The sequence below is a fragment of the Myotis daubentonii genome, chromosome 8, assembly GCF_963259705.1.
Source record: "Myotis daubentonii chromosome 8, mMyoDau2.1, whole genome shotgun sequence".
Taxonomy (NCBI): domain Eukaryota; kingdom Metazoa; phylum Chordata; class Mammalia; order Chiroptera; family Vespertilionidae; genus Myotis; species Myotis daubentonii.
This window is the reverse complement of record NC_081847.1, coordinates 88,687,868-88,702,551: the sequence shown is the minus strand read 5'-3', so window position 1 is coordinate 88,702,551 and position 14,684 is coordinate 88,687,868. Positions and strand designations below refer to the sequence as shown.

General features: G+C 46.8%; 1 protein-coding gene across 4 annotated transcripts in view; it reads left to right on the top strand.

Moving 5' to 3' along the window:
* The window catches only part of MAPRE2 (microtubule associated protein RP/EB family member 2), a 121,170-nt gene that overhangs the window by 66,088 nt on the left and 40,398 nt on the right, over positions 1 to 14,684 (top strand). For 3 of the 4 annotated variants that reach the window (XM_059707353.1, XM_059707350.1, XM_059707351.1), the window contains one exon: positions 2,992 to 3,119. The exons of the other annotated variant lie outside the window; for it this stretch is intronic. In XM_059707353.1, the coding sequence (XP_059563336.1) occupies positions 2,999 to 3,119 (121 nt within the window). In that variant the 5' untranslated portion in view covers positions 2,992 to 2,998. The remainder of the gene's footprint in view (positions 1 to 2,991; positions 3,120 to 14,684) is intronic. 4 annotated transcript variants of the gene reach the window in all.

The following is a 14,684-nucleotide window of genomic DNA, read 5'->3' as shown; positions in this document are numbered from 1 at the left end:
ACAATATAGTTCCTGCCCTGCTTCCCTCACAGAATTTTTTCGGGGATCAAAATGGGAGCATGGGGTCACGTTAACTCTAAAATGATAGAGAAACTCCTTGTCATCCACACGACATGTCTGAAGAACGAGCCGGGGCAGGTACTCTTGCCTGTGCACGGTCAGATAGGTCGACACCCAAGAAAGTGTAGTAAGACCTTGGGGTTGTGGAGGGTGTCCACAGAAGAGCTGAGACTGTGAGGCGCTCTCTCGTTGGCCCTGGTGTCATATTGAGACAGCTGTACATGTCCTGTGAGCTGTCTGGCCGCCCGGAGAGCTGAGGTTTGACTCTGTGGGAGTCGCACCCGTAGAGAAGGTGGGAGCGGAAGGATTGAGAAAAGGTTGGGAGGCCCCTGACTGGGGAGGGGAAGAGCATGCCCCCCTCTGCGGAGAGGGACGGAACCGGGGCTCTCGCCCAAATCCAAGGCATTGCCCATGGGGTGGGGGCTCACAAAGGGTGTGAGAGGCAACCACAGAGGGAGGTGAACTTAGGAGTATTTTGGCGAAATTTGGAGGAGAAAGGTCATAATATTTTAATCAGCACGGATGTAATGAGACGTTAACTACATTGATTCCATTACTATTCATTGGAAATAGGTATGGAAATCTACTTAATGTGTCGTTCTATTTCAGAAAATATTCCTCTTCACCCTTCCTCTCGGTCTGTTCTCTACCGTGTCTTTCCCGCTGGTCCCTGGCACACGGCTGCTCTTTCTACCGGGTTCCTGGGGCTGCAGCTGCGCCGGTTGGGAGGGGTTGGGGGGAGACATGGTGGAGGTGAGAGTGCTGAGCCTAGTGACTACCATCTAGTAAAAAGTGCTTGGAGTTTTTCTCAAGCAAAAAGCAGATGCTGTTCACTGCTCACTGGTCACCTTCTGAGCCCCTGAGGGCACAGGGCTCTGCTTGGCGTCTGTTTAGCTGGGGAAGGATTGCTGTCCCTGGGTGAGTGGGTGAGTAGGTGAGTGTGGGTGAGTAGGTGGACGTTCTCAGGAAAGACCTGGAGGAGACTGCGATTCATGGACAGCGCCTGCAGCACGACTTGCTTCCTTGTTTTCCTGGATTCTTTAAAAGCCAGCACAGCTCTTCGCCCTGCCCTGCGTACACTCCTCTTAGGGAACCACACGTGTGTGCTCACGAGTAGATGGCTTTAACCTTCTAAAACAGAGGTCCGTCGTCTCTCCCCTGCATTGTTTCCGTTTTGTTTGGAAGTCATCTAGACGAGCATTTCAGCCCAGTTTGGCCTGCTGCCATCCAGCACAGTCTGCGCCCTGGTGCCTCATCCTCCGTCGTGGATGCATTGCCTGGGAATGAAGGCGGAAGCTCTCGGCACGGCCTGAGAGGCCTTAGAAAGCATACCAGTGCCGGGAGTAGGCCAGCATGCGGAAATCCCACCCGACATCCAAAATACTTTAAAGTTTGAATTATTTATCTTTTAAGGATTTATGTAATTTACAAAGTTGATTAAAACTTTAGATGGGTGTTTAAGGCAATGGTTTTGTTTAATAAACGATAGACTAAAGAAAACAGTGGACGTTATTAACCAACAAATAAACAGCCTTCGATACTGTGGCGGAAAAGCAGGAATTATGCTCCCGTTATCCGAGTGCCAATGGCATGAGTGTCTTCAGGGGAAGAGAATTTAGAGAGGAGGGTGCTTTTAAGGATGGGTGAATGGGTATTCATTTATTTTTAGTAAAAAACAGATTTTTATTGCTTTATTTTTTATTTTTTATTTTTTAATTTTATTGCTTAGAGTTCATAAGAATGCCGAACACAGTTTCATAAATCTGTAGATTTTCATGTAAAAATCTATAAAACTGTAGTTTCTTTGGTCATATATAGTCGTGCTTAAAAATATTATCTCTGACTCCCGTGTACAGTAAAGGGATGAGGAGCCTCTAGAGAAATGCCTGGTTTGGGGTCCGAGCAGGAAATGTACAGTGCGGGTCCGGAACACGGTGTCGTACCGGAAAGCAGGGACATTACCAAAGACTTCCAGGACCTCGCAGGACAGCTCGGAGCCAGCCCGAGTTCCCCTCCACAAGCTGATGTCAGTGGAGAGAGAAACGGCCTGGACTGAAGCGTGTCACATACGTTTAGGTCCATGAGTGCATTATTACACTTCAAAGATAAAACCCTGGTTGTTATCTTCGGAAACTATCAGGGAACTGCCTCTTTATTTCGAAAATTGCTAAATTAAGGAAAAGTACCAGGCATCTTTCCTGCCTTTCTGATACGATTGGTACCTCAAGGGGGAATTTCTCTTTATAGAGTTACTCCAGCTAGAAGGTCAAGAATGAAGAGCAGACTGTCACGTCGAAGTCTGTAAAGAACTGTGAGGTGTAGGCAGATGCCACCATGGCTACCGAATCACAGGGGTCAGTCAGACATCCTGTGCCTCCTGCCGGGAGCTCGGACACGCAGTGAGGTAGTCTTGCCACCCGACCCCTCAGTTAGAACTTGAGTCAGATCAACCTTTCGATCCAAGTGCCCGTGTATAAAACACAAGGGCCACAATCGCATTGTAAGGTATAAAAAGCCCAACAACTCTATTGCACACCTGAAACTAATATAGTATTGTATACCAACTCTACTTAAAATTTTTTAAGAGTTAAAAGAAAATACAGGGGACAGAGGAGTGTGTTAAATCACACCAAGGGGAGGCAGTGAGCAGAATCCAGACTGTGGGACCTCTACAAGACAAGCAGCCCAGTTCCTTCCACAGTGAAAACACTGCAAGGGAGATATTAGAAATGGAGACAAAGCCTGTAAATAATGGGAACCTAACGTGGCAAATGTGGAGAATAGACAGAGGAGAAAGGGCTTAGCCAGAGCAGGGCTTCTCCATCCTTCGAGTTCTGCCTGGGACGCCCACCTTCAGCGGATGCCCTGCTTCTGAGTTAATTTTTTCCTCGTAGGCAAATAAACATGTTTGTCTGTTTGTTTGTTTTCTAGTTGGGGAATGGCGGTCAATGTGTATTCTACCTCGATAACCCAGGAGACTATGAGCAGACATGACATCATCGCATGGGTTAATGACATCGTATCTTTAAACTACACGAAAGTGGAACAGCTCTGCTCAGGTAAGACCATCTTCTCAGTGTTTACCTAAAGGTTCCCTGTCGAGTGGAGTGTGAGTTCATGAACCACAGCTGGTGTCTTCGGGGCAGGAGAAGCGTGTCAGCATTGCCCTATCACTAAAGGGGAGAACTCGGGTGTGACTAAGGGGTGTTGGCGGGACCAGCCCTCGAGCATCTGAGAGCATAAGCCGTCCCGACGCAGCCTTTGGCTGGGCTCGCTGGAGCTCTGTGCTGCCTCCTGCCTGGTCTTCGGCCTCCCCTCTCCCATCCCCTGCCCACCACCACCTTCTGGTGCTGCAGGACAGGTTGGGTCTTGCCGCTCTCTTGTCCCTCAAAACCTTCAGGGCTCCGCGTTGTCCTCCCCTGGAGAAAAGATTCAAACTCTCCCCGCGGCTGAGAAGGTCCTTTGTTCTGGCTGCAGCCCCTCTCCTCCGTTTCACTGTGCGCATCTCTCCCCTGCGCCCCAGCCCCCCAAACACTTTGTTCCCTGAAGACTCTCTCCCTTCTGCATCCCAGAGCCCTTCCTCACGCCCTTTGCTGGGGTCTTCCCTCTTCCTGTCATGTTTGGTAAAATCCCATTCGCATTTAAAGTCTGCTGGTCGTCGCTCCCCCTGCAGGGCCCCCTGAGACTCGGCGCCTGCCCTTCCAGAATAAAACTGCCCCGTGCATCTCACTGAACTTCAGATCGCCACCCCGCCACCGGTCAGGTCTTCATTGTGCTGCTCTTGCTGTGCATTCTGGAGCTCCCTCACATGTTATTTTTAATTTGCTCCCCAAAAACCCACTCAACTAGCACAGGTCCCTCTGTGATTAGCAGTCCCTTTGCTAATCGCACTTACCGCTTTGTATTGCAATGAATGCGCATCTTACCCACAGAGCGGGTGTATGTACATGTGGGTAAGGGGGATGGGGCTGGTTGTCAGAAAAAGAGGCACAGCGCAGAAGAGGGCGAGGAAAAGAGTCCGAGAGGAAATTCCCAGTCACGGTTCTTACGTTAAAAGAACCCACTGCAGTTCAGTGGGGAGGTTTTGCTAGCAAATGAGAGCAAGTCAGAGGTGTGTTTTTCTTAGATAAATAAAATGTTATGAGTCATATACATAGTTTCTTTGCAGATCTTTCAAATTCCTCAAGCCAGATTCACCAAAATGTTAAGCAGCATTTGTGAAGGGTTCTGAAGCAAGATCTGTACGGTTACCTTACAGTAGGCATTGGCGTGCATTTTGCAACCATTCCCAGCCGCAGTGCTGCCAGGTGTGGCTTGAGGAAACCTGTAGAAACACTTTCGATCTCTGCTAAGCAGAGAATTTCCATTGGGATGGCTCACTGGCTACCAGAGACTACAAGGCAGACAGTTCCGAGAATAGAGTTTAGATTTAGAGATACCTTTCTGCTCTGAAACGTGTTTTTGCTAGAAAAAAAAGTTTGTTTTAGGCAATAGTTTCTTTAAAGTCAAACCTTCAAAGTGTAAAAGTTATGCATGTATGCCCCCCTGGGAGCTGCTAGGAAATGCAGATTCTTAAGCTCCTTGACCTTCCTCGTTTCTCTGGGTGTGAAGCCCACAGTCTGCATCAGAACAAGCCCCCCACCCCACCCCCCACCCCGTGCTGTGTGCTGCCGCCAGGAGCTCGCACTGCATTTCTGAGAAAACCCAAACCACTAAGACTGTAGTTAAATGATCCAGAGCCCTACCTGGCGCAGTGTCCTTATCCATAATTTAGTCTGTGACTTTTGTCTTTAGCGGTGGCGTTTAGCGGGAGAGTGCTATCTCTCTGTTTATTTATTTATGAGTTTATTTATTTATGCCTCTCATTGTTCTAGAAGACATTTAAGGCAGCCAGGACAGTGCTGTTAGGATGAAAACAAAACCAAATACTGTCGATCTAAGTGATTGACCCTCATTATACTTCCGAATAGTCACATTTCTTGGGTAATATATTTCCCTTAACTTTTATCTCAATTCCTCTATTATTTTTTTTAATCTTTATTGTTGAAAGTGTTACGTAAGTCCCCCTTTCCGCCCTCCCCCACTGACCCCTTCTAGCCTGCCCCTACCCTCCGCCCCAGGCCCTCACCACCCTACTGTGTCCATGGGTTATGCGTATAAGCATACAAGTTCTTTGGTTGCTCTCTACCACCCACCCACCCTCCCCCACCTTCCTTGTGAGATTCGACAGGTCTGTTCCATGCTAACTCCTTGCCGTTGAAATGTGATTGTGTTTTAGGAGGTTGCATACACAAAACAGCTTCACCTGTTGAGACTGACTTTTTCCTTGTTCCACACAGTTATTTCCTACTCTCTTTCTGAAGACTTAGGCTCTAATTCTGGCAGCCCCCCCTTGGGTTTTTTTCTGTTTGCATTATTTCCTATTTCGTTTTTCATTTCCAGCTAAGACGGTGGTCGGCAAACTGTGGCCCCTTGAGTGTGGCTCTTCCAAAAATACCACGTGCGGGCGCACATGTACAGTGGGATTGAAACTTCGTGGCCCATCCGCAGAAGTCGATATTTTGTGGAAGAGCCACGCTCAAGGGGCCAAAGAGCCACATGTGGCTTGCGAGCCGCAGTTTGCCGACCACTGAGCTAAGAGATCTCCCTCCAGCTAATATTAACACTAACTCAGCTTTTCTCTAGTTCATAAAAAGCTGACCTGATGTGTCCACATTTGCATTCCATTTCCTTCAGAATGCCCTGCCTTTATCATAAATAACCTCCCATGTGTTTCTAATGTGAGCATGTTAAAAACTCTTTAAAGGGAAAATGGTGTGAGAAGGTAGGACACTTGGAAATACATTGCAGTAAATTGTAAAACGGTGACGCACTCTTATCGCCTGTTATTTTATCCCAAGGATATCATCTTACGAAAATTTTCTTTGAACGTTAAATCTGCATCAGATAATCATATATGTATTTGGTTTGCGTTCAACTTTATGTCTGGTGAAAAGCAAGTTCAAGCAAAAAAAAAAAAAAACTGTATAAATGGAGAGAGACTATCAGTGGGAGTGAATACCACCTATACCACCAGGTGTACTGCTCACCTGAATCTGTTTGAAAAGTAGTAATATTTTGGGGTTTCCCATAGTGGAATGGGGGGCCCTAAGCCACGTAAACTATCAGATTGGCTCTGCATAAAAATATTTCACGTTTTAGTTGAATCGTTTATAAAATGTATAGGGCTTTAGGAAGGGTGGGATGTTCTGTTGGACTTCAGTATCAGCCCAAACCAATGTACTGGGTATTTTATAAAGTACTCAAGAGGGAGAGAGGGCAGCTCGGTTCTAAAAACCCCGAAAAGCGGCTTTAGCAAGATACCTGTTTTTGGAGATGATAGAAAAGGTAGTGGGCAGTGTGGCGAGGAAGCACGGAAAGGAATGGGGAAGGGGCAGCAGAGGAAACATACAATTTCCTGTTCCTTTCCACCCCTCATCTCTGCCCTAAGAAGCTTTTGGTCCAGGCTGGGTCACTACCAGCGCTTGGCCAGCGAGCACCTGACCATCAGCCCCCCCACTCCCACAGGCGGGTGCAGACCGCCCTCCCTCTGGGCCGCCTCCCCTCCGCCCACCCTCCCGCACAGGCCCAGCAAACAGCTGACTTCCCTGTCGCCGCCTGGTGAGCAGCTCAGTTATTGTCCTGAGCTTTTTAGTATCTTAATAAAATGTCATTTGAATTCAATCATTTTTAGATGGAAAGTTAGGTATTTTCTTAACTATCTTTAAAAAAAAAAAAAAAGACAGGAAAAAGATCAGGACTGAATTCCATTTCAACTTGTGCTTCTCCTAATTGTTTCAAGCTTTGCTTTGGGTCAGATTTCTGGTCTTTTCTTCTTCCAGAAGAACTGCTGACCGTATGGTGGTCCTTGTAGTCACATTGACAGATCCGGGTCCCAGGTGGCTCCCCGGGGGGTCGGAGGGTGGGGCTGCCAGCCACACCCAGGACCTGCAGGGCCGGTGCCCTGTGGCCACTTTCGGTGGCGTCTGGGCTTGTTAAGTAGGTTGATCCCATCCGTGTGGTGTCCGCTGTGCCTCCTTCCTTCTGTCTGCCGAGACCTGTCAGGAGGGCAGGTTAGCGATGAAATCAGCTCGGCGTCTAAATTTAGTAGCCCTTCTCTCCGTGGCTCCCGGACTGAAACCAAGTAAGGCTATTTCATCAGCATCTGTGAGCTCAGGAGCTTGCCTCCTTAGCTTTACAAAGTCATCGGCTATTTGCTGCAAGAAAGTGAAGTCACCTTGGATTGTGTTACTATTGTTAGAGATGTAATTGTATTGTAATGGAATGTCACTTGTGTGTGATGTATTATGTAGAGAGGTGCTTTTTTTTTGTTTTTTTAAGTTTTGGGCTGATAGCTTTTCTCTAATTTTAAAACAAGTTCACTTGGTCTCAGCATACCAGCTGATTGCAGAGCAAGGGGGCAAAAGGGAGTGGTCATGGGGGGAGGGACAGGTCAGCCTCAGGGTCACGGCTGCAGTGGGCAAAACACTCCAGTGGCTGAATGAATGGGTGGGTTTAAAGGGGGTTTATTTTTCGAGCAGAATGTAGACTACGGTAACTTTTCCTTCTAAAATTACTTACATATATCTTGATGCTCTGTTGCTAAAAATAAGCAAATTGATATTTTTGCTTTTATTGGGGGTTTACTGCATTTTGTAGTGCTACGTACCATTGGGGAAAAGCGTGTATGCATTCACCCTCACTTGTCAAACTGCCAATGTAGGTTTTTTTCCACGTATATGGATGACATATCTTTGCAAGCAGTCACATCTTCATTGTCCTCACAATTGTATTCAGTGGTGATCATTAAGTTTTATTTAACACACGTATTTTGGCGCCCTCGTTGAGCGAGGCCTTGGGGGCGCAGATGAATAAGACTGGTCCTTGTCCTCTGAGAGCTTAATACAGCAGGGCCCTGTCTAACTGAAGACTCGAGGCCACCCTGTGGGAAGTGCTATTTTGCAAGAACTTTGAGCACATGGAGGAGGGCGGGGGTGGGGACCTAGGGAGCCTGGGGGGGGGGGGCGGACCTCCATGGAGATCCTCTGGGAGTGGCTGGGAGCTGCCAGATGACTTAGAACGGCCATGGTGTGGGGAACACCCCAGAAGTCCCTCCCTCTTGAGTGTGGTGCGGGGACATGCTCAGGAGAGCATGTGCTTATTAGGTACAGCCCGTAAATGCCTGAAGCGTGTTGTCTTCTCCGAGAGTTCCTGATGACCTCATCGTATGAGTATGTGAAAATCGTTTTTACTCTGTCTGAAGCAACTATGCATACATGTGGGATATTCTCAGGAAACAATAGAATTTCTTATTGCTTTGGGGGAATGCAGCAAATGAGGGCATATTATTAGAAACCTAAAACTAGCCGAAACCGGTTTGGCTCAGTGGATAGAGCGTCGGCTTGCGGACTGAAAGGTCCCAGGTTCAATTCCGGTCAAGGGCATGTACCTGGGTTGCGGGCACATCCCCAGTAGGGGGTGTGCAGGAGGCAGCTGATCGATGTTTCTCTCTCATCGATGTTTCTAACTCTCTCTCTCTCTCCCTTCCTCTCTGTAAAAAATCAATAAAATATATTAAAAAAAAAAACAAAAAACCTAAAACTAATCAATGTCTTGGAGAATTCTCAATAAGATCACAGAAATTTAATAATTGTAGGAATTTGTACTAAGCACTACTCTTAGTTAAATCCTAGACTTTCATCTCTTATTCTTTTCCCTTAACTGGGAAAATTCTCAGTCTTTAGGGTTCTTGGTAAGTATGTTGCTAATTTTCAAACTCTCCAGCATGCAATTCATTGGGGTCGGAGTTTTGTGGGGAGTTTTTCCTTCTACTCTGCTCCAGTAAGGCTCTGCTGAGTTTTGCCTGCTCCAAACCATGAATGTTCATGGTTGTGAGTCTAGAGATGAGAACTGTTTTGTCCCGTGGACAGGTAGGTCATGAAAACAAGTAGAGGGTGGGTGAGTGAGGAGGTGGTGCTGATGAGAGTGTGGGGCTTAGAACAGTGAGGGCAGGGCGGGTGAGTGAGGAGGTGGTGCTGATGGGAGTGTGGGGCTTAGAACAGTGAGGGTGGGTGAGTGAGGAGGTGGTGCTGATGGGAGTGTGGGGCTTAGAACAGTGAGGGTGGGTGAGTGAGGAGGTGGTGCTGATAGGAGTGTGGGGCTTAGAACAGTGAGGGCGGGTGAGTGAGGAGGTGGTGCTGATGGGAGTGTGGGGCTTAGAACAGTGAGGGCGGGTGAGTGAGGAGGTGGTGCTGATGGGAGTGTGGGGCTTAGAACAGTGAGGGCGGGTGAGTGAGGAGGTGGTGCTGATGGGAGTGTGGGGCTTAGAACAGTGAGGGCGGGTGAGTGAGGAGGTGGTGCTGATGGGAGTGTGGGGCTTAGAACAGTGAGGGCGGGTGAGTGAGGAGGTGGTGCTGATGGGAGTGTGGGGCTTAGAACAGTGAGGGCGGGTGAGTGAGGAGGTGGTGCTGATGGGAGTGTGGGGCTTAGAACAGTGAGGGTGGGTGAGTGAGGAGGTGGTGCTGATGGGAGTGTGGGGCTTAGAACAGTGAGGGCGGGTGAGTGAGGAGGTGGTGCTGATGGGAGTGTGGGGCTTAGAACAGTGAGGGCGGGTGAGTGAGGAGGTGGTGCTGATGGGAGTGTGGGGGCTTAGAACAGTGAGGGCGGGTGAGTGAGGAGGTGGTGCTGATGAGAGTGGAGGGCTTAGAACAGTGAGTAGATATGAAGCCCAGCATCCACTTCATCAGTTTTACTACCTGGAAACCCAGCTCCATGGCCCCAGTAATCTGCGAAGTGTGTGGAGAACAGGGCTGGAGCCCAAGCATATAGTGTGTTTCAGATTCATCGTAATTCATAATTCTAATTTCAGAAACCTTACAGTCCCTTCTCTCCTGATGTTGTCTTTGTTTTATGATAAGATGCTTGCTTTTAAAGCATATGATAGGTTTTTTGAAGTCATTCACCAAGATATATAAAAACCCGTGTCATTAAAAAAAAAATGTATGTTCCAGTATATTGTAAGTTCTTTTGATTTTTCTAACGATGTCAGTTACTTTACATGATGGATATGTTCCCAATAAAACATTATTTTGCATTTGTATTGCTATTTTTCTTTCCCTTTTCTCCTTTTCAGTTTTAATCATCTAAAGACTTTAACAGGAAGAGTATAAAAGTGGGGAGAACAGTCATTTCCTTTTATAAATGACTTTGTGATTACTTAAGCACCTCATATGTTTATCTGGGGAAAGACTTAAGAACTGGAGAAACCCTCAAATGTTTTTCAGCAGATAAGCTGGAGGCTCTTAGGAATGTGTTCATACCCTTTCTTTGTTAGTGGGAGGCCAAGGACCTCATTTCATTTTGTTCTTTGGTTCTTTGCCCTCTGAATCTGAAACATGCATTTTGGAAATTCACATTCCATATCTGAAATAATCCTATTCAATCCTATTATCTTTTTTTAAAAAAAAATATTTTTTATTGCTCTCTAGAGAGGGAGAGAGATAGAAACATCAATGGAAAGAGAAATATTGATCCGCTGACTCCTGCACGGCCCACCCCCCACCAGGGATCAAACCTGAAACCCAGGCATGTGCCCCAACTGGGAATCTAACCAGCAACACCTTAGTACATGGGATGACGCCCAACCAACTGAGTCACACCAGCCTATTCATTTTTATTTTTTATTGATTTCCAAGAGGAAGAGAGAGATAAAAACATCAATGATGAGAGAGAATCACTGATCGGCTGCCTCCTGCATGCTCCCTTACTAGGGATCCAGCCTGCAACCCGGGCATGTACCCTTGACCGGAATCAAACCAGAACCCTTCAGTCCGCAGTCCAACACTCTATCCACTGAGCCAAACTGGTTAGGGCCAGCCTATTCATTTTAAAGCTCTGATTATTTTAACCATAATAAAGTAAAATACATCCTTTTATACTTTAAGGGTGTAATGATGTCATAATGTTGCAACTTTTACATATTTTCTTTACTATTTTCATTGTGCTTTTATATGTAGTATTCATTTCCATTCTTATAACAACCCCGTGCAGAAGAATAGGATTTTTTTTATTCCTATTTTATACAAGAGGATAAAAGCTCAAAGGGAAGATGATTTTTGTCCAGAAAAACTTATCTTTACCTTGGTTGGGTCCCTGGCCAAACAGCCATGCACATTTAGTGGATGGTCAATAACTACTTATGAAATGGAATTTAATTGAAATGCTGTTCAAACAAAGATAGGATTTGGGCCAAGAGGAGGAAGATGGAAACCTTGAGTAAAGGTACCATTTAGGTCTCGATTCCATGTTTTATGTATTCCTGAAGTCAGCATATATTTATTGAGTGCCTACAGCATGTCAGATGATGGGCTAGGATCTGGGATACAGCCATATACAAAAAATAGAGGTCATACCCGGTTAGGACCCGTTCTTTAACTACCACAGTTCTCCCTGACACATTTGTAACCAGAGCATTCAAGGTTTTTCCTCAGCTTACCCACATACAAAGCGAAGGTGGAACAAGGCCATTGGAAAAAAGTAGACATCTCATCATCAAACAGCATGTAACACTAATGTTGTCTGTGCACCACCAGACAGCATGTAACACTAATGTCTGTGCACCATCAGACAGCATGTAACACTAATGTTGTGTGTGCACCACCAGACAGCATGTAACACTAATGTCATGTGTGCACCATCAGACAGCATGTAACACTAATGTGTGTGCACCATCAGACAGCATGTAACACTAATGTTGTGTGTGCACCATCAGACAGCATGTAACACTAATGTGTGTGCACCATCAGACAGCATGTAACACTAATGTGTGTGCACCATCAGACAGCATGTAACACTAATGTGTGTGCACCATCAGACAGCATGTAACACTAATGTTGTCTGTGCACCATCAGACAGCATGTAACACTAATGTTGTCTGTGCACCACCAGACAGCATGTAACACTAATGTCTGTGCACCATCAGACAGCATGTAACACTAATGTTGTGTGTGCACCATCAGACAGCATGTAACACTAATGTTGTCTGTGCACCATCAGACAGCATGTAACACTAATGTTGTCTGTGCACCACCAGACAGCATGTAACACTAATGTCTGTGCACCATCAGACAGCATGTAACACTAATGTTGTGTGTGCACCATCAGACAGCATGTAACACTAATGTTGTCTGTGCACCATCAGACAGCATGTAACACTAATGTTGTCTGTGCACCACCAGACAGCATGTAACACTAATGTCTGTGCACCATCAGACAGCATGTAACACTAATGTTGTGTGTGCACCATCAGACAGCATGTAACACTAATGTCGTGTGTGCACCATCAGACAGCATGTAACACTAATGTTGTGTGTGCACCATCAGACAGCATGTAACACTAATGTTGTGTGTGCACCATCAGACAGCATGTAACACTAATGTGTGTGCACCATCAGACAGCATGTAACACTAATGTGTGTGCACCATCAGACAGCATGTAACACTAATGTGTGTGCACCATCAGACAGCATGTAACACTAATGTTGTCTGTGCACCATCAGACAGCATGTAACACTAATGTGTGTGCACCATCAGACAGCATGTAACACTGATGTTGTCTGTGCACCACCAGACAGCATGTAACACTAATGTTGTGTGTGCACCATCAGACAGCATGTAACACCAAGTGGGCATCTGTGCATGAGAACATCTGAATCATTAGTAGGCTATCCGGTTTCTACCCAACTAAGATGACCAAGCCAAGTATCTCCAAGTTCTGCTGTTCTTCAGAGGAAAACATTTTTGTAACGCTTTTTGTTCTGAATTGTGATTTTAACCGTACAGTTTGCCATCCATGTAGGCACTATTTTAAAAAAAAGTGTCAGAAGTCACTGTCCAATGCTTGGACATGTTAGAATTGCATTCCTGGGAACAGAATAATGGAATTGCTTGGCAGCTCTCAAAATAGCCATCACTCTTCAGGTTGGGTTTTTCTACCCTGTCACCGTTACGTCATCCTGTTCTCTCTGCTCCAAGGGTTTGTTCTTACCCAAGTATTAACACTCATAAGCTTTTATGACCAAGTTATTTGACAGTAAGAAGCATGTGAGTGTGAGACCCACGCCAGCACGACTTCCTGCAGTTTCTCCACATTCTCCTCCCGGAGGCTCGCCGTCCACGCTCCTTCCTCCTGGATCACACTGCGGCAGCTCCTGGAGGAGCTCCAGAGCTCTGCGGAGCCAGAGTTTAATAAAAACATGGACGTCAGTTTTAAAATTACACATAATTGTGTTTAAATCCACTGTTTCAAAAAACCCCCTGTCCTGTTTTCTTTTCCTTTTCACTGAAATTAAGTCCCATTCTGCTTTTATTTCTCCTGTGGTCATCCGCTGGAGTCGCTGAGGTAAACACGTGTACATTCCTCATGCGAGTTTGGGTTCCTCCTGATACCGGAGTTCTGCTTAGAAAAGCAGCGTGTCCTGGGATGAACCTGTGAACGATGAAGAAAGCGATTCATTGTAGGAACATACTCTCCGACCTCTCACCGTCTTCATGCATGTCGGGGGGCAGCTCCTCTAATTGCTGGGGCTCCCTTTGGTACCAGCCTGGCCTGCTGGGCTCTCTCTGGCCCCTCAGCCTCCATTGGGGAGGTCGTCTCTGGTGTCGGCCAGAGCTGGCGCTGGGCTTGGGGGGAGGGTGGCGATCAGTGAGGAGCCCGGAGCCTGCACGCCTGGGGCAGGTGCCGTGGCGTAGGTGGGGAAGAACCCTGGAGCACCCGGTCCCAGGACAGTGACCTCTGGCACACACAGCAGCCTGCGGGCGTGGGCCCTCGTGTAGCAGGGGGTGCGGGGTGCTGGCCAGTCGATAGCATCACAGAGCCGCTGTCCTAAGAGCCGCTTCACCAGCTGAGGTGCCTGGAGTTTCCGTAGGGGCCTGGCGGATAGACCTGTCGATCGGATGATGTGGGTAATAATTCAGTAGAAATCCCCTGAGAAACGGGGAAAGTGTGTAAGCTTCAGGTTTCTTACCCTTAATCTCATTTGCCCTTAAAATAGATACGTTCTTAAAATTGGACTTTAGGCACTCTCTCTGTAGACACTTGTGCCCAGAAATAAGCATTGGCTCCCTACCACCCACCAAATTAAATTCTTTTTCTCCTGGTTTTTAAAGTCGTGTGCCTGCAACCCCACGTTTCCAATATCTGCCTCCATTCCTCCCCCCGCCCCCCCATGGCCTACAGCAGTGATGGCGAACCTTCTGAGCTCGGCGTGTCAGCATTTTGAAAAACCCTAACTTAACTCTGGTGCCGTGTCACATATAGAAATTTTTTGATATTTGCAACCATAGTAAAACAAAGACTTCTATTTTTGATATTTACTTAATATATTTAAATGCCATTTAACAAAGAAAAATCAACCAAAAAAATGAGTTCGCGTGTCAGAGGTTCGCCATGACTGGCCTACAGTTTCCCAAACTCGTCTCTCACCACACATTCTAACTGTCTTCCCGTCCCTGAGGGCCACCTGCAGTGCCACCCCCACCCCCACCCCCCCATTCCTCCCCATCACCTCCAGCCAGATGCAAGCTGG